The 24,383-nt window shown below is 45.0% G+C and overlaps 1 protein-coding gene and 1 long non-coding RNA gene across 2 annotated transcripts in view; one reads left to right on the top strand and one right to left on the bottom strand.

Moving 5' to 3' along the window:
* The window catches only part of LOC139829295 (uncharacterized), a 111,899-nt gene that overhangs the window by 38,036 nt on the left and 49,480 nt on the right, over positions 1 to 24,383 (top strand). The gene's annotated exons all lie outside the window — the stretch shown is intronic.
* HIC2 (HIC ZBTB transcriptional repressor 2) overlaps positions 479 to 24,383 on the bottom strand; it is an 81,063-nt gene continuing 57,158 nt past the window's right edge. Inside the window, exons 2-6 of the mRNA XM_071816194.1 lie at positions 15,425 to 15,568; positions 13,865 to 13,997; positions 12,478 to 12,973; positions 10,458 to 10,676; positions 479 to 9,252 (exon numbers count right to left, since the gene is read on the bottom strand). Coding sequence (XP_071672295.1) covers positions 7,507 to 9,216 — 1,710 coding nt within the window. The 5' untranslated portion in view covers positions 9,217 to 9,252; positions 10,458 to 10,676; positions 12,478 to 12,973; positions 13,865 to 13,997; positions 15,425 to 15,568 and the 3' untranslated portion in view covers positions 479 to 7,506. The remainder of the gene's footprint in view (positions 9,253 to 10,457; positions 10,677 to 12,477; positions 12,974 to 13,864; positions 13,998 to 15,424; positions 15,569 to 24,383) is intronic.

Below are 24,383 nucleotides of genomic sequence, written 5' to 3'. Positions count from 1 at the left end.
TACTTCTCTCCTCCTCGGAGATGTGCCCGGGGAGTTAGAGTTACAGCCCAAAGAGAGTGGAGGGGTTTATGGATCGGCAGGTCCCTCTCTGGCCTCTGACACACACTGCTTTCAAACTCTGGTTGGGACAAAGCAGGGATAACTTCTCAAAAACAGCCTCAACTTGCTCAGGATCACAACAAAAAAGCTGCGATGGTGATTCCTCCGTCATCCGTTGCCTGCACACTTACTGTCTGCCAGCCTGGCCCATGCAGTTCATCCTTTTTATATTCTAATGAGTGTCAGATTTTGGCTTATGAGCAAAGTGCGGAGGTGCAGAAAATGAGAAGTTGTGTGTGGCTCTTTAGGCTGTGGATGTGGGGGGTTCTGCTTTGTGAAGTAGCTGGTTCATGTCACTGGGAAACAATAAATGAGGGAGGAGAAAACACGGACAGAGTCAGCTATAGGAACAAGGTGAACTCTAGAGCAACAACAGGAATTTTTCAATCAAGCTTTTAATGAAAAGATCATAAAATAACAGTTTCTCATCACTGTACATTAAGACTGCAAATTTCTGAATGCTGAGATCATATTATAATTTCTGTATCTTTTTATATGACACTTGAGTTGAAGCCACAACTCTGCGTGGCTCTGACCTGAATTCAAGCTCTTGAAGGAAATGAACAGAACATTGCAGCAGGAATGTCGGCCTTTTCCTTGCCCTCCCCAGGAAACATCCAGGGCTTCTAGACTGACTGGTAGTTAAGGCTTAAAATTAACAAAGAAAAGAGAGAGATGCAACATCCCTTTTTCAGTTGTATTTAAAATATTAAAATAAAATGGGGAAAATTATCCAGCCAGCCAGAACAAGATCCTCTCCTTGTAGAAGTTATCCCCAGCCGGTCAAAACTCCTGTGGAAGTTAGAGCAACGGTTGTGCGAGGTGCTTCAATTGATAACTTGTGAATGAGAAAGCTTAAAAAGCGTCCCACTTCTCAGGGACAGCAAGCGCTGTGAAGTGTGTCCCCCGATGGCCAACAAATACAGCGTGAGGTATTCTGTTCTAGACCTTCCCCACTGCATCCCTCGGGGTCTGCTCCCTTCAAAAACACTGAGCTGGTGGTCCCTGTGTCTTCAGCACTGGGCTTCAAAATACTTAGGAAAACTGGGGAAGAAGGGGAAGAGGAGAATGATGATAGGAGACAACTGGACCAAAAAATCAGGATGTTAAAGTACCGTGGGACTTAAAACATTGCAACAAGCTACTTTCAGCTATTGAAAGCAACCCCCAAATTTTCTTTTTCAAGAATATGGCCAGTTCTGGAGTGCAAGAGTAAGCTTATGGAAAGAAAAGGTTCTGCGATAAATGGAAAGACTTTGTTGATGTTGAGCAAATCTTTAAACAAAAACAAAGAAAAAAATGCTAGAAGTCTGTTTTAATTATTCCAGAACTACAGCTCCAAGCTCATTTAGATTTTAAACTCTTGCTTAAATGAATGTTTATTCAAAAATGCCATCTCAGTGATGAGCACTTCTGCTGTCTGGGGAGAACTAGATGTTTATGTAGAGCCTCTCAAACCCATTTAAAATGTAGGGAGATTTTGTCTCTGCTTTGCTTTTCCCTAAACTCCAGCTCATCTGATTGGTTGGAGAGGTTTCTGAATTTGGCAAATATCCAGAAATCAACAAGCATCCTTTCTGCACGCTCATTTTTAAGGCTGTAGCAGGTCTGTACCTACTAACTAACTCCATCAAGACTGGAACAAGAGGCTTTGTAAAGCCCAGCTTTTCCTGGGAACTCCATGACCACCTTATGCTATAGGGACTCTATGAACACCTTACACCATAGGGACTCTGAAGTATAGTTTGCAAGGCCCATGGCGGGCTGGCACAGAGGCTGTTGGGTTTGGCACGAAGCCTCCTCTCCCTGTCTTAGGCATCAGCTCCCCGCTTCTGAGATCTTTATTGCTACCACAGTAAACAGCAAGCGAGGGCTGAAAGGGACTTCAGTAAAGGAGCCACGTCCTGTCCAGGCAGGACAAGGGACTTGTCTCAGTCACAAGCTGCAATCGGGAGCGCACACCCGTTCCTCTGGTGACTTTTACCTTCTCCGGATTTTGCCAGCAGTCACCTCAGAATTCGTTTTGTTTCGCTGAGTGCTCTGGATGTTTCCCTGGTCAAGACCCACACTCCTGCTTTTCAGAACTGAAGCGACACGGTAAAATACTGCTAACCCAGACTTTGAACCTGCACTGCTGGAAAACAATGCTTTCCACACACACGAGAGAGAGGAAAAAACCAACGGAACGAGAACAACAACAAAAACCAAAACAGGAATCTTAAGAGAGTGACACTGTAAATGGAAACATTTAAATACAGCAAAACATAAATTCCTCTTCTATGCAAAGCTACAAAAGTCCAGTCTTTGTATTGTCTTCACAGGTTATGGTTTATGGCTATGCTGAGAGTCTCTGAGATTCTTTTTTTTTTTTTTTTTTTAATATATTTTTTTCATTTTTTTGAAATCCTGTAGAGAAGACCCTGCGGACACATCTTTGTATTTGCAACTTTCTGAATTACATTGCAAAACTGTGCATACAGAATCTGAGAAATAAATACATTCATTACTGCACATACATATTGATACAAAAACAACACTGTCAAATAGTGTTTGCACCATCTTTGTTAGATATTAAGACCAGGCAAAATTAATATTTCATTTTCCATCAGCCCCCCCTCAAATGTTTGAGGCGGCTTTGGTGTAGAAGGTAAAAGCTACAGAGGGTCAAGACTAATGATGGGGAGCTTTTTTGATTTTCTTTTTTTTTGGCTTCAGCAGTATTTTAGCAAACCATCTTCATTGGTCATCTTTAGACTGTTCTAACATGCAAATCAAGCTTAGGATTCCACCTAGAAAGCCTTAGGAGTTTTGGTTGGGCTCTCTGTATGTGACTGTGAGGTCTGGAGTGAGTCAGGCCAGCTGTTTAATCAAAAGGTGGCTCAGCTCAGGCCCCAGCACAGCTCTGAGCAGGAGGGACAGTGGGGTGCCCCATCCCTCACCCTCTCACCAGCCCATTAAAGCCACCGGGGTCACCGCAAGGAGATCGGCCACCGTTCAGGGCTGTCCCTGCTCCTCCACAGCAGCCACAAAGCCTCCCAGAAGCTGCGTGTCAATAGCTCTTTGGTGTCTTCTGTGATCTTTGTGGCTCCTGCAAACTCCCCCAAACGCACAGAGCTGGGCTTTGGGATTTTTTCCCAGGAATTTGGTTTTGGATGTTTTGCAGTAGAGGATTGGAGAGGAGCTCAGCCCAGCTCCCGGTGGCTAATGTTAAGGAGATGTGCTGGGTACAGCAGCTCCCACCATCTTCTGCCAACGTCCCTCTCTATCTCTAGAGCTTCTCGCATCTCTTGGTGCCCTCGGGCTCCTCTGAGGAAGAGGTAGGCTGAGATGCCTCCACAATGGTGCCTGGGTCTCACCCCCAGCAACATCTCTCATGGGTTGAAGACAAACAAACAATTTCTACGTGCCATATTTGAATTGCCCTCCCTCTCGCCCCCCCGAGCAGTGCTGGAATGCAGGCTGGGATGCGCATCTCCCCTCCCCAGGGATCGCTGCGCAGCCTCCCAGACAAACCAATGGAAAAAGCAAAGATTAATTTTGACTGGCCCCTAGATCTGTTGAGGTCTGAAACTGTAAAAGTTTATGTAAACAATGAGATAAATATATTAGTACTATTCTGAGCCAAGTGAGGTTCCATACTCATTCAAATGTGCTTTGGTTTAAAAAATAGTTTTGTGAATTTGGGTATGAGCTTCTTTATTCTTTTATACAACTTTTGCTATTTTATCTCTTTTTTTTTCCTGTTATTCCGAAAACATTCTGGAACTAAGTGACTAAAGCATATACTTAAGCTGCCTGGCCTCTTATTTTTTTTTTTCTTTTTTGTTTGTTTTTAAATTGTTTTATTCCTCTTGAGGCTCTTTGTGTATTAAAAAAAAATTAAAATAAAAAACCGAGAACAAAACAAAACAAAAATGCAACTCCCTCCCCCCCCACCCTAAAACTCTTAAAATCTTAAATATGAAACTAGTGTTTTGCTTTCTCATTAAAATACAGAAAAATGTTTGATACAATACTATGTCGTACAAATGCAGTTGAGCGTTTAGGCCCCAAGCAGGCCTGAAACAGTCCCTGAAGTTTTGAGTATTATTAGTTATTCATTATTACTGTCACAATTTGGAAAATGTTGTTTATACTCAATCTATGGAACACAACTTTACATAGCTACTTGAAAAAAAGAACAAAATTTCCTTTTGTACAATACTCTTGCTGTACACAGACTTTATGTCGTATTGTTTAAGTGCTGGGGAGGGGATAAAGTAAAAATAAAATAGCATTGGGTCCTGAAACTTCAACATGATTCTCAAGGCTTAAGAAGCAAATGAAGAGGGGGTTTGGGGATGGAGGGAGAGGCTGCATCACCCACACCCATGCTTGTGAAAATGGAATTAAGTGAGGGGAAGCAGGTTATTTGCCCACTGAGGAGCTGGTGGCTTCCTCGCCCCTCGGGCTGCTCTGTGTGGCAACGCCATCTCAGCAAACTGCCGGGCCACAGCTGGGGGACACCCGCACCCAGAACCTGCAGCAGGGGACAGGGAGCAGCCCCGGCCGTGCCCTTCTCGCTGGGGGAGCTAAAATTGGGTTTGAAAACTCTGGCGTCGCTGGGTCCTCGCCCCGTGGCAGCGCGGGGGCCCTGCCTGGCTGCGTGCGGCCTGAGCCAGCGCGGGATCCAGCGCAGGTTTGGGTGGTTGAGGGGAGGGAAGCCGGGGGGAAAGTGCCAAGGAACTCATCTTGCACGGCTGTCCCTGGGCCCTGCTGGGACTTGCTCTGAGAAAAAGCTAGATGGCAAGGCCTTCCCTGTCCTCCCCAAAGACTATTTTGGGGACATTCTCAGAGGAGAGTTGGCAAGAAATCAAGGAGAGAATAATTCAATATATATTCAAAATGTGGAAGTGCTAAAGACACTAAAAACCCACCTAACCCCCCAAAAGAAAACAGCGCATCTCAGCACAATTAGGATAACACAAAAGTCCGTGCTCCCCTCTCCCCCTGGGCGGCTGGCGGGGAGCGGAGTGGGCAATGGCACTGGGAGGAGCGGGGGGAGAGGCGAGCGTGTTCCCTGCAGTGTCACACCGGGCCAGGGCTCAGCGCCTTTGGGTTGCCTATTGCTTGGAGCCTGGATTCCAGTTTCCTCAGCTCATTCAATTGACCCAAAACCTTCTTATGGACTAGTCTACCTTACTAAAAAAAAAAAAAAAACAAAACCCAAACAAAAACCACAAACAAAAAAAAACCCCAACAAACACAAACAAAAAAATCCCAATAGAAAAATGAAGCTTATATTTCTTTGTTTTAGTCAGACATGCTCACTTTTTTCTTTTTTTGTCTTTTTTCTTATTTGGTCGAAACTTTAAAAAGTTGGGTTTGTTTTTTTTAAAAAGAAAACATGAGGTTTGGTAAACCTGACGCGTAGAAACTATACTGCTTTGAGTGGAAAAAAACCAAAACGAAACAAAAGAAAAAAGACAAGTGTAAACCTTACTCAATTCAGAAGGGATGATTCTACTGGCTGTGAATTTTTACCACCACAGTCACAGGAGGCTTGAAATAAGCCATAGCTTTCCACAAGGTCACGCCAACAAAGTCAAGAGGGCCAAGAATCGGTGGGCTAAGTTTAAGTTCTCTGTCTTCTCTCCTAAACCAATAGCAGCTGTTGGCTGTGATGTCTTATGCAGATGTTGCAAGAACATTTTGTTTCTTTTTTTTTTTCTTTTTTTCTCTTTTTTTTTTTTTTTGTGTGTGCGTGTGTTAAATTGTCTAAAAGGGAGGATATGAAACACTTTGGTTTGCTTTTTCCTCCTCTCCCCCACCTTATTGCACTCTGGATTCTAGTAAATTATAGGCTGCTATGCCCTCACCCTCTGTCCTGCCAGGTGTTTACAGACTGACCCAGATGTGCCGGGGGAGTGGAAGATGAGGGGGACATTTTCCCCTCCCCATAGTATCCAGATTCAATAAACAAAGCTGGAAAGGGCCCAGAAAGCTCTGAGAAGTTTTCTTCTTTTATCTAAAAGTGACTACAAACAGCCAAGAGGCGAGTGAGCCAGCCCAAGCAGCCAGCGCAGCCTCTGGCTCAACGTACTTTTTGCTTTGTCTTTGGCCGAGCTTTGCTTTAATATTTCTCTAGCTGACTTTTGATGGAAGGACAGGGTGGTAAAAATCCCTTAACTTTAATTTAGCTTCTACTTTTATACATTTAATTACTTACAATAAGAGAAAAAAATGCCTAATCTTTCACTAACCATCTTATTGTTCTCATGAATTCAAGAGGTAGCAAAGGTAACAAGTCTGTCCACACAGACTCGCTCTTTAGTGAGGGAGGAAAGCTAAAAACATACACACACACACAAAAATAAAATTAAAAAAAAATAATAAAAAAGTACCTAAGGAACTTGTAGCAAGTCCAGCCTACATCAAACCCCCTCCCCACCCACCCGCCCTAGAATTAACCTCAGACCTTCCAGTTCAAACATTCACATAAACGTTACAATGGTTTTTCCTTTAATAAAACAAGTACCTCTAAGCAAAGAATATTCATACGAAACTACTAGAAAAGTAAAGACGACCCCCTGCTCACTGAAAGAAATTCCCAGGGCATCCAGTCCCTGTTCAGTCATGGGTAAGGCAGAAGAGGTTTGCGTGTTTTGTGGGAAAAGGTGGCGCGTGGTTACGTGTGCCAAGGATAAAGATCAAAACCAAGAGAGGAGGGAGGGTGAGGAGGCATCGCCATTACTGTAAGTGAAGCACTGGGGCTGGTGCACACCGAGGTAGACGGCTCTCCCCACCATCGCCAGCCCGGGGCAGGGTGGTGGGTTCCACCACGGCTATGGCTTTCCCACAGTATCCAAAGGGGCTGCCAACCCTGTGAGATGGTCCACAGACACAGCTTCTGCGCTTGTTATTTCACAGCTACTTAGGCCACTGAAAAAGGTGTACTTCATTTTCCTTTTAATGGCAAGAAATGCCCCCACTGAGGTTTGGTTTGAAGAGAGGAGGGGAGTAGGGTGGCAGTAACACGAAGGAAAGAGGCAGGGAGAGGGAGCCAGCACAGGCTGACAGCTCCCACAGCCCCTACCTGCTCCAGATAGTCAATATGGCAATGAAGTCAATGTGCAGAGAAAGAAGTGGCATTTCTTGCCAGATCACCAAGACTTGGAGGGAGAGTTGGACTAAAGGCATCAGCTTGGCTGCGGACCTTTCTTTTTTTAAAAAAAGGGAAAAAAGGAACTTTTTTTTTTTAAATGTTAAAGCTACATTTGTTTAGGCCTCCCATGACTGAACAGAGTATGGGGAGTTGCCCCCGTTTTGATTTTTTTTTCTTTTTTCTTTTTTTTTTTTTTAAGCAGCAAGTCTACAGAAAGGTAAATCACTGCGGATGGGCTCGAAGCTCATTCTGGAGTCTTTGGCTTATGTGGGAGAGGTATGCATTCGCAGGTGGCTGATCAGATTGCGCTGCTGGGTGAATTTCCCACCACACAGTTGACATTCGTAAGGTTTTTCTCCTGAGTGGACACGCATATGCTCTGTCAGTCGGTACTGCCGGGTAAAGCGCATCCCGCATTCCTCGCAAGCAAAGGGCTTGAGCCCTAAGTGGCTGCGCATGTGCCGTGTCATGGTGCCCCGCTGCGTGAACATCTTGCCGCAGATGTTGCAAGGGAAGGGCCGCGTCAGCCAGTGAGTCTTCTCATGCTGCCGCAGCGTGGCCGGATCCTTGTAGCTCTTCTCACACACCGAACACTTGAAGGGCCGCGACTCTGCGGCGTAGGACTGGTTGGGGTTCGACAAATCCTCAGCTTCATCCTTGCCACCATACGTGCCTTCCTCCTTGATGTAAAGGTCTTCCTCGGTGTGCGTCTCCACGTGGGCGTTGAGCTGCTCGGAGCTGGGGAAGCCTTTGCCGCAGGGGATACAGACGTACAGGTTGTCACCGTAGGCCACTGGCTCAAACCCCTCCTGCCGGTAGACGTAGTTGGCACTAGTATGCCCGCCGCTCTCGCTCTCGCTCTGGCCGCTGTCATCGCTGTTCTCTTTACCGTTTTCCACCTCGTCCTTACACGGGTAGGGTAGGTCTGCGCCGTAGGCCCCGGCCAGACTCCGCTCCACAGACTTGGACAAGGGCCCCAGCAGGATGCCGTTGGGCAGCCCTTCGCCCTCGTCCCTGTCATTGCCCCCCTCCTTTCGGTCAAAGGCGTTGTCTTTCTTGATCCACTCCTTCTTGCGGGACGAGTGCCGGAGGCCCTTGCGCTGGCTGCTCTCCGTCAATGGGTGGTGGCACTCTTCCCCCAGGTCCATCTCCATGGGGTCGCTGCTGTCCGCCATGCTGTGAGGGGCTCCGACTCCAGACTCGAACGATGAGGCACTGTTGGCTGCGGGGGCTGAGGCAGATTGGGGAGAGCCGTGCTGGCTTTCACTGTGCTGCGTGTCATCGTGGGAGGCTGCGATAGGGAGCGACGGGCTTTTTTTGGACAGGTCGAGGCCTAGCTCCTGGTCACCAGTGCTCCCGTTTGCGCTGCTGCCCCCACCGCCGTTCTTACTGGTTCCCCTGCTTAAGGAGTGACAGTTCTCTTGGTTGGAGCTGCTGATGAAGACCTCGTCATCAGAGAGCTTTCCCTTTGACAGCTCCTTTGAGTGTGAGCCCTTCAACCCCTCGTTTGACCCTGAATAGCGAGCTTGGATGACCGAAGCAGTGGAAAGTCTCTGACTCCTGGCAGATCTCCCGAGACCAAGGCCACCAGCCTTGCCAGCAAAGGACTTGCTGTTCCGCTTCAGCTTCTTTCTGCAGAGAGCTGCCAGGTCGTGCAGTTGGAGGTAGCTTGCTGCGGTGAGGAGAGCATTAAAGTTCTGTTCACCGGGCTGGTCAGTCGTTAAGAGCTTACCAGTATAAATAAAGTCCAAGATCTGCCGGAACACAGTGGGGTTCACCATGTCCGTGTCTAAGTTAATCAGGTTGTCATGCAGGACAAGGGATTTGAAATACATGCTGCTGGCTGCCAGGATGTTCTTATGGGCACGAAACAGGGCATTTTCTACCACAATGATCACGTCACAGAGGAAACCTTTGGCTCGTTGCTGGTTCAGCTGCAGTAGCAGTTGTTTGGCATGATTTGGCAGTTCCATCTCCACCTTCTCTTCCTTTCACCTTCACCTTACCACCTGCAAAACAGGAGGATGAGAGGTGTGAACCTGCTGTTCCCACTCAAACGAGTCTACATTTAATAGACTGGCTTAACACGGTACAGTCTATGTTAGGCTTGACACTAACTAGGGAGCTCTGGGTACGTTCAGCCCTGCAAGCTGTGATCCTGCTTGGAATACAGAGAAAAGAATTTCTCGTGCTAAGATTTGTTTCAAGTCTTTCAAAAATCAGATTTGTAAGTATCTTTTTACAAAAGGAGTTGTCATTGGCTGGAATTCCTGTTCAGAAGATATCAGCAGGAAAACAATAGTTAGGTACAGGGGCAAGCTGTTTCCCTTTCCTGACACAAATCTGAGGGGAGGATGGGGGAGCAAGGAAAAAGAAGAAAAAAGAAGCATCTCGTTCACTGCCATTTGCATATCTGAGCATGGAAAATAATTAGCATAAGCTGCAGCTTCCCTGCTTTAACATGTAGTTTGTTTCTTGGCTCTTACATGTTGAAATCTTACAGCACCCAGAGCAGGGTTGAGAAAATGACATGTAGCAACTAAATCCATTGAAGATGGAATTAATCACACTGAGGTGCGAATGGGAAATCTCCTTAAGAATACAAAAGGCTGCTTTAAAAACCACCGCCGTGGCAATGCCCATGTCCCAGTCCATCACCATGAAGGGCTAGAATCAACCCCAAACTGCCTGAAACTCAGGATCCTGAGCTCACTAAATGCCACCAAAGGTCTTCAATAATGTGTTTTCTTAAGTTAATTCTGCCCTGCCTTTAGTTTTGACGGAACTTTGTTTAAACTGATGGAGTCAAGTAACCAATTTCATGTCTCAGTCTCTCAACCCTGAAGTACAGAGGAGAGAGGAAAATCATGGTTACCTCTGTGTAGTTCATGTATTTCACAGGCAGTATTTGCTGTGTATTTTAGTTTAGATATTGATATTGGCTTTCCCAGTAGTATGGACTGTATTAAATACCTACTTTGAGGCGTATCAGAACTAATTGCAATTGCTCATTTGGTAGATACTACAATATACAAAAACTAGAATATAAATCTGGGACTGCATTCGGGAATCCAAGATCTATTTTTAAACTTTTGAGTATTTTTGTTTTAAAGTCCAACTACTACTTGTAATGGGCATTTATCTGCTAAAGGTGATTTATAATAGTTTGTGAGGTTCAAATGTAGGAATTAAACACCAAACGTACAACAGTCACCTTTTGCCTTCCACTTCCTTCCTTTCCCAGTTCGTCATGTTATTGAAAGAGGTTTCTCTTATTGAAGAGGAGCAGGCCGTAAGTCCATAGAAATGAAGAGTTTAAATTTTCCCTTAAAATCATCATCAGTTAATGCTTTCGGTGCTTGTGAAGTCCCATCACCACATTCTATCCCATCAGATTTCAAATGATGAGGCATTAGAATGCATTATCTTCCCTCTGTGTCAAGTATGTGTACACAAGAAAAAGAAATGAGGAGTGATGCTGTCAATATTGAAAACAACCTCCCTCAAACCTGATTCTCATTAACTGGTGATAAATAGAACAAAATAATTTGGCAGAAAGGTGGTAATTTACATCATCCATTTCTGCAAAACAAAAAGATTTTGCTTTGTGAAAAAAAGCTATGGAAAATAAACAAATGTAATTTTGCTTGCAGTGCTGCTGCCTGACTAGCCTGGTACTTATATTTTTACCAACAGATCTGCCAAGCAGGTGCCTCCCTTCCTCCACAGGACACGTTTCCTCGCTTGGTTAGCGGATCAGCCTGGTACTTGGTTATGCATTCGGTAGGATTTTGTGGCCCCTGTTCAATGCAGCAGCACCGAATTCAGCATCCACACAGACCTCAGTGGCTCATCGCCCTGAGCCATGGCTATAGAACGGCTGCTCTGCTTTTCTGTTCTATATTGTTTCAGCAATGGGTGGGGGGCCAAGAAAACGGATTCACCCTGTGCCTTTGTGCACATTAATGTTGTTCCCAGAGGTGGCAGCTTTAGAAAGGAGAAAATACCAGCTTGCTGTGATGCTAGCCAGTTAGTTCTTCTACACCTATAGTATTTCTGTCGTAGAAACTCACCCTGCAACATCACGAAAACGTGATAGAGACAGGGATTACCACCACTGAACAGTGTTAAGCACTTTAAAAAACAAGTTTTGCTTTAATTAGTTACATCAGAGTTGTAGCACACAGGCAACGTGTCTGCTGCTGGTGGCTTGCTTCCAGAATTGCTGATTAAGAGGAAGAAGCAACAGCACAGAGGCACCAAATACCCACTTTTATCTAGCCAGGCCAGTGAAAACACTTAGTTCTGGGTCACTGAGATATAGATTGATAGGGAAGGACAGAAACATGGCTTGCAACATAACACAGCATCTATATATACATATATAAGTGCATCCTGCTCAAGAATAGCGAGGGACAGCCTACTGCTACTGCGCGATTGTCACTACAAACGTAACAGTGCTTTTTTATACATATAACATACAAAATCCCTGGATGTGATTAAGTGTTCCATAAAGGACAAATATGGGAAAAGAAAGGAAACAGCACAGCAATTTTTTTTTTTGCCTAAACAGACAATTTATTTTTAAAAAGTATGTTGCTGAAGTACAAGTAAGCTTATTTCCCATTTGTGTGGCATTTGAAGCAGGTCTAGAAATCTCTGTATACGTTTGTGTAAGCCTTTGCAAAGAGTCCAGGCTTGCTGGAGCTACTAATGGGAAATGTTTTTAGATTTGGGGGTTTTTTTCTGGCTTAAATGATATTGAAACCCGGTAATGAGCCTGCAGGGAAAGCCCTGGAAACAAGCAGAATTCTAGTTCTGCTTTATACTGACCTTCAGGAGGAAGATAATGTTATTATATTATTAAACCCCAGTATGTTCTGCGGCATAAGAATTAGCATAGTGCAAGTTGTTTAAATTACCTGTATTTATCTCACGTACCAAATTTAACAGAAGTATTCATGTTCAGTAGCACAAAGTATGAGGTAGGTTATTACCTTTAGTAGATTTTAAAAGCAGTGGTCAGGTTAAAGCACTGCATATCAAATTTGAATTTGTTAGCTGAAGTCTAACAAGGATTTAGCAACCCCAACAAAATGAATGTGATGGAACAATGCAGCACAACCTTCAGCCAGGTTTAGAGCCCCATGTTTAAAATTTCACCGGAATTGCCCACCAAAGGCTTTTACCAGGACAGCAACATGGGGCAGAGAACACACCTTTGACTGACGTACCTTTGGTGACAAGAGCTTTATAGCATCAACGTGGTTGGATTATCTTGTGCAGTCCTGAACAAAAATAAATTCATTCCACATACTTTCCAGAGCTGACCAGTTACAAACCCTTCTGTAGCAAAGATGGGTTTCAGAGGTGGGGGGGGAGGAGTGTGTTGGAAAATGTGTTAGCAAAAGAGAAGCAGGCATTATTCTTTAATCTGTGGTATTCCTAAACCTTCACTTCTATCTGAAAGCGTGGGACCAAAGACAACTACAAGGTTAAGTCCAGTATAAAATTTAGCAGGTCTTCCCCAGCAAATGGCAGGTGCAGCCTTACAAAGGCCTTGCTATCCATGAGTTTTCAGAGACTGGCTCTTAACAGACCCTGAACATTTGGATAACATCTCCACCACCAATCATGACAACAAAAGCCCCAGAAAGCCCTGAAAACTCACAGTGGTTTATGTGTCTTGTATCTCAGTATCATCTGTAAGAACCCTTCCTTTTCTGGTTTCTGCAAAAAGATAGAAAAAACATACTCCCAGTTGAGGGGAGCCCTGGCTCAGAAAAGGCTCAGATGCATTTCTAGTAAAAACAAAACCAAACCTCAGATCTCAAGAGTATGTAGATATCTCACCAGGGCCACAGTCTTTTAGCATTGAATTTTGTGTGCAGATTTCACTCTTTCGCATTTAAAATAGGATCACAGAAAGCTTTGGACAAATAGCACTAGACATGGTCTCTTTTTTAGACTCAGGTTGCTTCCTAGTCATTCAAGACACTGTTTTCAGAGCAATGAACCTGCTCAAATATTCTTGTGCAAGTCGGGAATGAAGCAAGACTGAGGCTCTCCAGTACCTCCCCCATATCCATGACACTGAGACACAGCACATGCAAAGACATGAAGAATACAGGGCACAAATCACAGAATACAGTGATGCTGCAAGCAGATGCACACATCAAACAAAGCTTCGCAAGCTGAGAGCTGATAGCGGCTTCATAAGCAACACTGCCTGAGGAGCTGGTAACTGCAGGCTGCTGCGCCCAGCCTGGGGCACAGTGCTCCCCGGGGCACAGAGATTGTTCAGGACACGCCGACTGCTCCAGGAGCTGAGCTGCTCTCACTACACAGCAGGAAAAACTTGATTTTCTCTCAGTTTCCACAAAGACTCTGGACATCACAGAAAATTAGATTGCCAAAGTACAGGAGGAGTCCCCTCACCCCATTAAATAATATAAAATCTACATATTCACTACAGATTTGATTCTCTTTAATATCACTAAATCTCTTCCTAAACATAATTACTCAATGAATGCTAAATGTATTATCTTAGCAACCTCTGGCAGGAGATGCTATTTGATTTTGTCTGTGAGTTATAGATTGCAGCACATGAATATTGTTTACCTTTTAAGAAGCAACACCAGTGAAGCAAAGAATCAATCAAAAACAGATCTAAGGAATCACTCATTTCACGTAGAGGATTTGTGGATGGATGAGAAGGCTAGACACCGAGCACCTGAACAGTGAGCTAACAGTACTGCAGATAAAAACCAACAAACAGATTAGATGCGATACATCAAATTAGATGCTGTTACAGCGTTAGCCTGCTGTGCATGTTATAATAGACCTAGGAAAAGGTTGTGGCCCGCTTATTTATTTCTCCACCTTCCCAAGCAGTTGTGCTGCGCTGAGCAAACACTGCAGCAGTGAGCAGGGGAAAGAACAAGACAAATCTACATCTTTTCCTACCTTGCTCTTTCCCACCAGTTTACTTCTGACATTAAAAATGCTGCGTCCAGCTGCTGCTGGATCTGGGTGAAACTGAAGCAGATGACTTCTGCACCCTTCAGTTTCACACAAATTAACTTTTTTAGAGCAGTCGAAGACCCCATTGAGAAGAGAGCTTTCCTGTTGCTCACTGGCTCATCTGATCTTCCTCTCCCTGCATCCCAACAGAACCTATTTCCAGGACCCTCCCGAGGTGCCGTGGGCTTTCATGGCCACTGACCTTCCCCGCAGGAGCTGCAGTTGGCAGGTACATTACCCATGCCTTGTAAAGGTGTTCACATTCCAGAGCAGCAAAGGCGTAGGGAGGAACGCAGGATCTGGGTTAGCCCAAATGGTTCCCTATCCCCAGCCCCTGGGAGCAGGCAGACAGCAGCACTCAGAAGCAGAGGCAAGAACATGCACTTTCATCATTGGCAGTGGAGCAGCAAAAGCTCTGTAAGGTGGGCTCAAGCAGAAAATGGGGTGCAGCACCCCTGTTCTTCTCACAGGAGTATCTGTCACTTCAAAATAGGCGAGACCAACATGTCAGGTTACTCAGGGAGGTCTGCAAAGCTGGGGAAGGGAGAAAAACATGCAGGACAGAGCAGGATGTGCAGCTGATCTTGCAGGTGTGGACATGGAAAGGAGGAGAATGGAGGATCGTTTTGCAGCAGATACCACATCAGCGAACTTAAAGTGGCCCTTGTTTAGTTTGTTACATTCCAATTAGTGCCAGGCAGAACTGCCCTCCCGGCTCCCTGCAGCAGCTCTTGCGGGACTCCTGCAGAAACAGTATAGCTTTGCTTAGGGGCACAAGCACCTGTTCAATACCTCGCTGCGGCAACATTTGAACATTAGGTATGTGGGCAATACATGCTCAACTGCTACCAGCTCCTGGCCCAAAAAGGAGAGAAGAAAAAAGTCAGATGATTTCCCCAGTCCCTTCTCTTTCCTGCTCTAGAAGGACAAGGAGAGCCCAGCATGGCTAGTCCCTTCTCTGCTGCGTGACCAACTGCCCAGGGAAGGAGAATCTCCATGGGTGAAAAGGGTAGGGGCCCTGTGTGCGTGAAAGCACTAACATCAGGAGAGCAAGTGATTTCCAGTCAGTGCAAGGCTGCAGCAAAGCAAGAACACCTTGCTATACAAGCTGAGACTATGAGCAGTAGAATGCAGATTAACCACTTGGTTGCCGCTTACCATGCCAGGTACATTGGGCTAAAGGCACCTCCATCCAGTGCTGCCCGACGTGCCAGGTACATCCCATGATGTTCCATTGAAATCACAACAGGCCATCAATAGAACGTGGCTGCACGGATGCAGAATGGAGAACCAGCAGGGACGCTGTTAAATGCAATTAAAAAACTGCAATCAAAATTGAAACGTACATTTTAAAATGGCCACCTGCCTTAAATATGTAACTATTAGAACAACCTCCCCTCCACCCATCTCCCCAGAACTGCTGAACTGCCAAGGAAACAGGGCAGAAGGCTTCTGCAGGTATCTTGGGTGACTCTGTCTGACCACCTCCATCCAGAACTCCCAACGGCACTGAGCTTCTGGGGACCAGTCCGTATATATCCAAGAACAGCAGATCCCAGCATGTCTGCACCAGCTTCCTCTGCCCAGAAATTCAGACAACTAAATATCACCATTTAGAAATGCGTCTACAGCAAGCAAAGCCTGGCACCAGAGCTTCACGGTCTCGTTCTACACACAATGCAAGCAATAGAAGAAACACTTAAGTGCTGATTCTCTGTTTTGTCACCATTTCCCTGTCCCTCTTCCCAAGCCTTTGAAATCCTGCTCTTCTAGAGAGGTTGTGGCATTGAGACAAGCCGAGTCCTTTGGCTTTTGTTACATCTGTGGTGCAAGACAGGAAAAGAAAATACTGCATACTCTCTCTTATTTATAATGATGCTTCACTGATAATTTCATCTGTGTTCTTGGAGACTGGAGAGCAAGTTGATTCATGGGGAACTGTAGCTGGTACAAAAGTTGCAAAAACTTAAGGTCTATAATTCCACCCTTCCCTGCCCAAAGGAAAAACCAACAACATCATATTTTCTATGTCAGGGAAAGGCACATCCCACAGATACATGCAGCCTAGGGCATCCTCTGCAGTGTGTATCCTCCTTCCCACAGAGTTCCTGCACTCAGCTGTGGTGGGGATTTCTAGGATGGTCTTAAGGTAGGTGCTAAGCACAGGTCCCTCTGCACAAGTGCTGATGCTGCCCCAGTGGAAAAAACAAACACACACACAGAGAAAACAAAAATACACAGTCAAACCCACCAGAACAGAATTAAGCCTGCAGCCTCACAGGGATTTAAAATAGGTTTATAGACCCTCATGGCAAAGCGAAACTTCTGCATAGCTCTTGTCGCATTGATGGCTGCATGTCTCCAGCTGTGCTGCTGGAGATAAAAATCTCACATTTAAGAAGTTAGAAAACATTATCATTCCAACCTTAAAAAAGGCAACATGAAGACAACCTACAGTAATTAATATAGTTGGATGAGAGAGAACATAACAGAGGACACTGGCCTGGCAAATAGAAAGTGTCTTCATGAAAAGGACACTGAATGTAAGGAGACAGTTCTTCATTCTTCCTGGACATCTGCTGGGCTCAGGCCCAGGACAGTGTTCCCATCATTCCCACCTGCATTCTTCTCCCCACCGCTCTGTAACTAAATCCCTTTCACACTGAACTAGTAGGTCTTTTGTATCCAGATCACCCTATTTTGACTCCTATAGACTGAAGATTGTTAAATCTTGTAAATACAATGAAGAAGTGAAATGTGAGTGTTTGCTTACCGACCTGGGCTCTGCTGAGCCAAGAGCGTTTGCTGAGCTAGTCTGAAGGGACCACTGCCAGCATGAGCAGCCCAGCCCGCATTTACACAGCATGCGACTTTAAGCATAATGGGCCAGAGCCCCAGGGATTTGGAGCTCCCCCCTCTCCAAGAGATCACACACTCTAGACTGCATACAAACAACATACTACTACGTCTGCCAGCATCAGGACTCTGCAGAACACCCAGCAATACCAGCAACAGCTTAAGAAAAGCTGAATGCTGCATAAAGGTATTTCTTGGACAGGTTTCGAGAGAGCAGCCCAAATGCAGATTTACACCCAGATTACAGCAATTTGCTTCTTGCTAGTGTGAAGCAAGAAGCTCTTCTCCATAGCTGCATTTCACCTCTAGGGCAGATTAGCAGAGAGCTGCTTCAAAGAGAGGTGTTTCCTACTGTTAGAACATCACGCTGCAGTCAGAAATGGAGCTTCCTGCCAATTCCTAAACAGACCCCTTGGATATTATGTATTTATTTTCACTGCTGACATGAAGGAGCTTAAGACTATCCAAAGCCCTTAGTGGGAGGAGAAGAGGCTTGGACATTGGAGATCTTGTCAGGCAAAGCCAGGCACTAGAAATTCCTGCATATCTGCAGAGCACAGTTGATCTCAGGGACACAGCAGTGGCACAAAACAAGTACGGCCTCAGAAGCCAGTGAGCAGCAATAGACGTTGGGCTCTTCTGCAGCCCTGCAACAACTGAGCAAGCTCAGCTCCCAGTGTACCTGCATTGCCAGTGGTGAAGGCAGCTCTGATGTCCCATGCTAATCTAACGACTCCTTATTGCACTCAAGTACCCACATATTCAGTGGAGTAGCTCAGCTCACACAGGAGGAAGGATGCCCTCTACCCACCCACCAGTTCAGCCCCCTTTGGTATGCAAAATTCCTCTGTTTCCCAGCTACCTTTGAGCCTTGATGTATAGAATTCTCCCTTTTTACAATGCAAGAATTTAGGACATGACTAAAGAATTGTTGCTACCTCCCAGCTAATCCTAGAGAGTGTTAGGCAGAATCAACAACCCTACGAATTACATGGAGAAGATGCTTCTGGTCCAAAAAGCTTGAAAGCTGTCCTTCAGTATGGCGGGCAAGAGTTGGTAGGGGGGGCACAGGGTGGCAGCTTCATGCTGGGCATTGCTCTGAGGGCACGAGCACACAGCATCGGGGAGAAGAAGGAACATTGTGACCCTTTTCCAGCTTTTCCCAGCTCCCTCCCAGTTGCAGCACAGCTTTAGGGCTCTGAGTCACCACAGGTACAAGCTGATAGCTGGGTTGTGAAATGCAGCAATACTGGAGCAAATGCATGGCCCTTTCGGCTGTCCCTGCAACGGGGGAGGGACCTGCAGGACAGGGATGAGGGAGGCAGCTGGGAGTGTTAAATCCACTGGTGATTGTGACTCAGAGACCTTAGTTACCGGGTTTGTTAGAGCAAACAAGGCCTCAGAGCACTGGGAGAAGTGGGAGAGAGTTTGATAAAGATCTTCCCAATTGGCTTGCTTATTTTGCTTTATTGTGTGGACTCAGCAAACTTTTCTACAGGCAGTAGTCGTCTGCATAGGAATATCTGCATACGGAATACTGCTAATATTGTGAACTTATTGCAATAGTGAACACTGAGCTGCATGCTGAGGGGTGCAGGAAGGACATGGGTAGTAACAGCCTTGGACCAAAATGTCATCTCTCTCAACCACGCGCCAGATGCCAGTGCGCACAGGAACAAACTTTGCTTTCTCATTTCTCTGCAACACCAAATCTCATTCCCTTATCTCATGCATACCTGCAAATGCAGGAGCAGCAGTTCTCCTTAACACAAATAAACAGTGCCTTGAATACAGCACCTTTTGCACTTTATCCACCACCTTTTCTTTCTTTGCCAACACTCGACCACGTACTCAGCCCTGTACCTCCCAGAAACATCTTTGTCTCTAAGCTTCACTCTTGTAAAGCCTTTCAACTAAACCCCTGTTTAAGAGTCAGTCCTAGCAGTACATCAAGGCTGTACTGCCTGCCAAATGTCCCTCCAAATCAACTGCTTAACTGATCATCCTGAACCCTCTCTCATACATTTGGCTCTTTGCAATCACCAAAAAGTGTTTCTGTAACTCTGAGCCTGGGAAATGAGAGGATGCCAGAAAACCATTATTGCTCTAAAAGCAGAAGAACTAACAGACTCAAAGTTTTGTAAACTGTCTGCATTGCATCCAAATCTGTCCAAGCTGAAGATAACCCAAGGAGAAAGCAGGGTTTACTAATTTTAAATTCTTCATTTCGTTGGCTGCCTCTCCTCAACCACTACTTCACATTATGACTGTTTTATTCCTCTGTCTTCTTCAGTTGACACTTCAGACTTTCTTTAAACTCAGCTTGTGGGCTGCTAGGAGATTGCTCTACATATGCTTCCAAAATCTACCTCTTCCCAGCAAGGTTCCCATCCTGCAGCACTGCACGACTGTGGTCCAAGGCTGCAGATACCTCATGCTCATTTGAGCAGCCTTCTCTGTGGGACCGTGTCTCAGCTTTAGGGATCACAGCCCCAGGTGCGTTACGAAAGGTGTCTCAGCCAGGTCAGGGGTGTTGAAAACCTTGCTACAATCCAAAGCAAAGGATATTCCTCCTTTCCTTCCCTTCACACTGTTCTTGTCCAAGACAGGGATTTTCTGTCAGTCCTCAAAACGCACAGATTATAGGCTCTTGTCGTGAATCAAGACTTAAAGCATCTCTCCATTTTAAAATAGTGGAAGGGGAGGAACGAGGCAGAGGGGAAGGTACTTTTGCCCCTGATTTGGTTTTGAAAAGGGAATTGGCAGCCTATGCATGTGCTTTACCCTGTAATCTGGTAGCTCCTCAAGACAGGACCCCTAGAAGCACTTTTATACCAAACTATATACACAGCCCACAGCAAAAGAACCAGCAGCTCTGTGCATCCATTCCAGTCTGCTCAGCTTCTCCTAAATCAACACCGCCAGAAGGCAAGACAGCACTGTAACAAATTAGCACCACTCACAATTTGTTGAAGTTGCTGTTCCATTGTTTGTTTATTTAAAACACACGCACTCGCGCACACAAACCTCTCCAGCTTGCTCTCTGCTGCCATCACCCAAACTCCAGATTTGTTGTCTCGTAGAGAGCGGAGCAAAGGCAGTGGATTAAACCCATGCAGAGCAAGTCACTGCACTGGGACTCTGTCTGGGTTTGGCTTTTTCACTGCAAGCAAAACAAAAGAATGCCCACACTGTTCCAGCCTAGAAGATCAAGGTGTCAAAATCTTTATTTTGGCACTTGACTAGGAACGTGTTGTTAAGAAAAAGAAAGAGCCACAGGCATGAAGGGACCCAGCACTAATAAAACTCTTAGTGCTAATGCTATTTATGAACATCCAAGGGATAATCTGCACCCTTTATCAGCCCACGAGATTATAAGATCTTTAAAATAGGAAACGTCTTACTTCATAAAGCACTGTATAAGTTTACGAAGCACAATATTAGTGGTAATAAATAATTGTCAAAGTAGAGCAAAGTAGTGGCTGTAAAACCTGAAAAAGTACCGTCATTCCCATTTCATTCTGAGCTCTTGTAATACTGTAAGTTGACTGGTTGTTCTGAGTTAGTTTACTGTTATGCACCAATCTATTTTTATTTAAAGAGATTATTTGGGAAATGTGCTATGCCTTTATTTACACTGGAAAAATTAATGTTTATCATGAGGTGATTATGACATGGGTGATTTTTAAAAGCTGTAGCAGATTCTTATCCTTCCACCAAATACCGTCTAATTTGCCAGCACGTATCTGCGTGATTCCTTTATGCAGGCACTCGCTCCCCACAGCGCGCCCTGCTATCTGAGCCATCGCTCACCAGTTGTACCATGTACCCTGTAGTGGCAGCTTCTCTTGGATTTCTCTTGGTTTATACGACATTAAGCTCTGGGCCACTGCGGGTGTAGTTTAAAGGACAGTAAAGCCAAGTATCATCACCTGAAACCCTTATATGCTTAAATTTTTGATTTTGTTTTCTAGCTTATGAATGCTCTACATGTGTGAGTCTTCTGGCTGCTGTATCGTGTGCTGACAGATGCTGCATTGTCCAAAGCGCCTCTGCTAGCCTGGGTTGAGCATGGTCTTTGTTTCTGGACAGGTGAACACTAGATAACACAGCTAGCTCCATCAGTCTAACCATCATTAAGGAAATTACTAGATTTTATACTCAGATTGAGACCTTTGCCTAGAATTCAATGGGTGCAAGAACAAAATTTTATTCTTCAGACAACACATTGTTTATCAAATGTTTAAATACTTGAGCTTAAGTATTTCAAAAGCTACTGACTTTGCATTTGTCACCTAAGGAATTCGCTAAGCCAGTTGTGCTTTTATTTCCTGTCAGAAGAAAAAACCCTTAAAGAGTGCAGCAGAATGGATCTCCCTCCTCCTTTCAGCACTATTAAAACCATCTCATTGGTAATTATTCTCCTCAAGATGGGTGTGGGGGAGTGAAAAGCTGGAGCAGATTCTATTTATAGAAGGTAACCTTGGGAAAAACAGGAGGTACCAGAGAAACAGGCGTGAGGGGTGAAGTTGTGACAGTATTGAAACTGGGAGACACAGGTGTACCCGGTGCCTGTGCCAGAGAGCGCTGAGAACACAACCGTGGCTGCACCTCTTGCGAGGTTTAGGCTTGGCTGGCAGGTTTCATAGGCACTCAGATGAGAATTCAGAGACAATTCACATATTTAAAAGCTTGAGCAAGATTTAAAAAAAATAATAAATCCAAACACACTAAAAGGCTATTTTGAAAGTTTGCTGGATCACTTCCCATAGAGCTCTCCCCTCACAGCAAGGAAAGTGGTTAAAGAAAACAAGACACCACACACACAACCCAAAAAACAAACAAAACCAAAACAGAAAACCCTAAACAGCCAGAAGGACTGAAACCTCGGTTACACAGATGGAACAACTCAGCAGTTTTATAGCTACACAAATAGGATCAGAATCTGCCCAAAGGAGTCATACATGTACAAACCACCGCTACCAGCCACAACAGACATTGATGCTACACCTTAGACTGGAAGGAAAAAATAAAGTACTACATCCTTACTGCTTCCAGCAGAGCCCACTCATATAACAGCATCAAGAGACTCCCAGAGGATACAGAACATCTGTTTAGTGAGGATATGTTTGGGCTAAAATCTCCCTCCTGCCATTGTACATCCTCTTACACCTGTTATCTGGGATGTAGCTGCGTTTGGCCCCTGGCCCTCGGCTGCACATCACGCAGCCACGCGCAGCTCTGTGACAGGGACAGGCTGTGGAAATGGTGGCATTGTTACTTCACAGTGCAGCTGGTCAGGACACACATATCCTGAGGCTCATAAACCGGAGCAGAGCTGTGTCTCTTGCCAGCCGTAGGGATGCTCTGGTGCCATCCAGCTTTCTCTGACCCATCAAGTCAGTCCATCTAGGACTAATCTGCTTCCTTCTTCGGGCATTTTCTTGGCAGGCTCCTCACTCAACGAAGTGTTTTAACAGCAGGAAAACCACCCCAAAACCTAAACCACAGTCAAGTCTTGTAAAGAACCTGAATAAGCAGCATCCTTCTTATCGTAAGGTATTCTCCAGCATGGATGCTAACACAGCTTTCATGCACCTTCTTCCTCTGCTGCCTCAGCGTAGGAAGCCTGACAATAATCCCAAATGCCCAGACCCTTCCAGGACCAGTCACTGCACACACAGACCCATTCCAGACAATTAAAGTCTTAAAACAGGGCAGGTAATGTAAAAGCCCATTGAATCTTGTGCAGGCAAGAAATAGCAGGGACCTGCACGTAGAAAAATTTTGAAGTATATAGTAATTCATCAAATTGATTTAATACAGCCAGCTGCACGTGAGAACGCTGGCCCAGGCAGAAATAGTCCCCATAGTCTGCATTTGCGTACAAACAGGCAAGGTGCTTTGGCACAGCTACTGCATCCTTTGAAAAAGTTGGTTTCAACATGTTGGGAAGGACTTGGGATTTTCCAGCTGCTCTCTAAGCAGGAGGCAATTCAGCGAACACACCCAAGACCCGCAGCAGACACCGCTCTGAAATTTGTCTTCATTATGTTCTAATTTTCACACTACTTTCTATTATTGCCAATAGCCAGAAAAAAGTGCTGATGAAATTTTTCATGTTTCTAAAACCAGAGGAAAGGTCAGGAAAGCACTGTTACGCATAAGTTGTTCTTTCTCTAGCAGTAGCCGTGGGGTGGGCTGGGCTGGGGTTTACTGCTCGCATTTTCCCTGTTATTCTTGAGCCAACAGATCAAATATGGGTGTCAGGTTTGGTGGGTTTCAAAACAAAAGATGTATTGGAAGGAGGATTATCATGGGGTTTTTTAAAGACGGTAATTCATAACAAACAGTGACATTGCTGAGAAAATAACTTCTGCTTTGCCATCTTGCAAATATTACTTCTTCCCCCAGAACAGGTTGAGCCACTGAGAGATACTCAAAGGTTCCAGCTGTGCTGGAATTTACTGAGATGCCCAAAACTGACTGAGGAGTTTGGGTGGGATGAATGGCACAGTAGAAATCCTTAGTCATGCTACCTTTCTTCATATGTATTTGTATTATTATTTGTATAAAACTTTCATTATAAAAGACAAGAGTCTGGTTATTAGAAGATATGTAAAACACACCAGAACTTCAGAAAGACCCCCAGCTCTGACCATCTCTTATGGAAAAGATCAGGTTATTATTAAAACCCACTTTTTTCTTTAACCTGATTTTTATTTTCCTGGGAAATGTGAGAAAGGTTTTTCGTTTCCTTTGTTTTGAACTGATCATATTATTTGAAGGATTTAGTGAGGAATCTTAACAAATCTGCAGAAGGGTTTGGGGGGGTGGTGTGCAGTTAGAAAGAGGAAAGCCTCATAAAAACAGCTCTACACCCCTTCAAACACAGGCTTTGTTCCTCTGCTGTACACGCACACACTATTGCCCTTTTGCCTCTCCCTGAGAGAAAGAAATCCAAAAGATCTGGTGTAAAATGCCTGGAAATCACTGCGCTCAGTTGGACACGTGGTGGGGTGGTGCTGGGAAGCAAAGAAGCAGCTGAAATTATATGGGAATAACAACAACATTCACAGAAGTTCCCCCTGGATACATGTCAGCATGTGGGAATGATGGATTAAGATGGAGTATTTGCATTTCCCAGTCAGATGCCAAGATATCAAAGCTGGCGCACCAAGGTGTTCTGGTGTTCCTTGAAGGGAGGCTCCAGCCGTCAACACTGCCTGTGTACAGAACTCTTCTGCTTGCAAGGATCTCT

Source organism: Patagioenas fasciata, chromosome 17 (genome assembly GCF_037038585.1).
Source record: "Patagioenas fasciata isolate bPatFas1 chromosome 17, bPatFas1.hap1, whole genome shotgun sequence".
In the NCBI taxonomy this organism is placed as follows: domain Eukaryota; kingdom Metazoa; phylum Chordata; class Aves; order Columbiformes; family Columbidae; genus Patagioenas; species Patagioenas fasciata.
The sequence above is the reverse complement of the archived record's forward strand: the minus strand, read 5'-3'. Positions and strand labels throughout refer to the sequence as shown.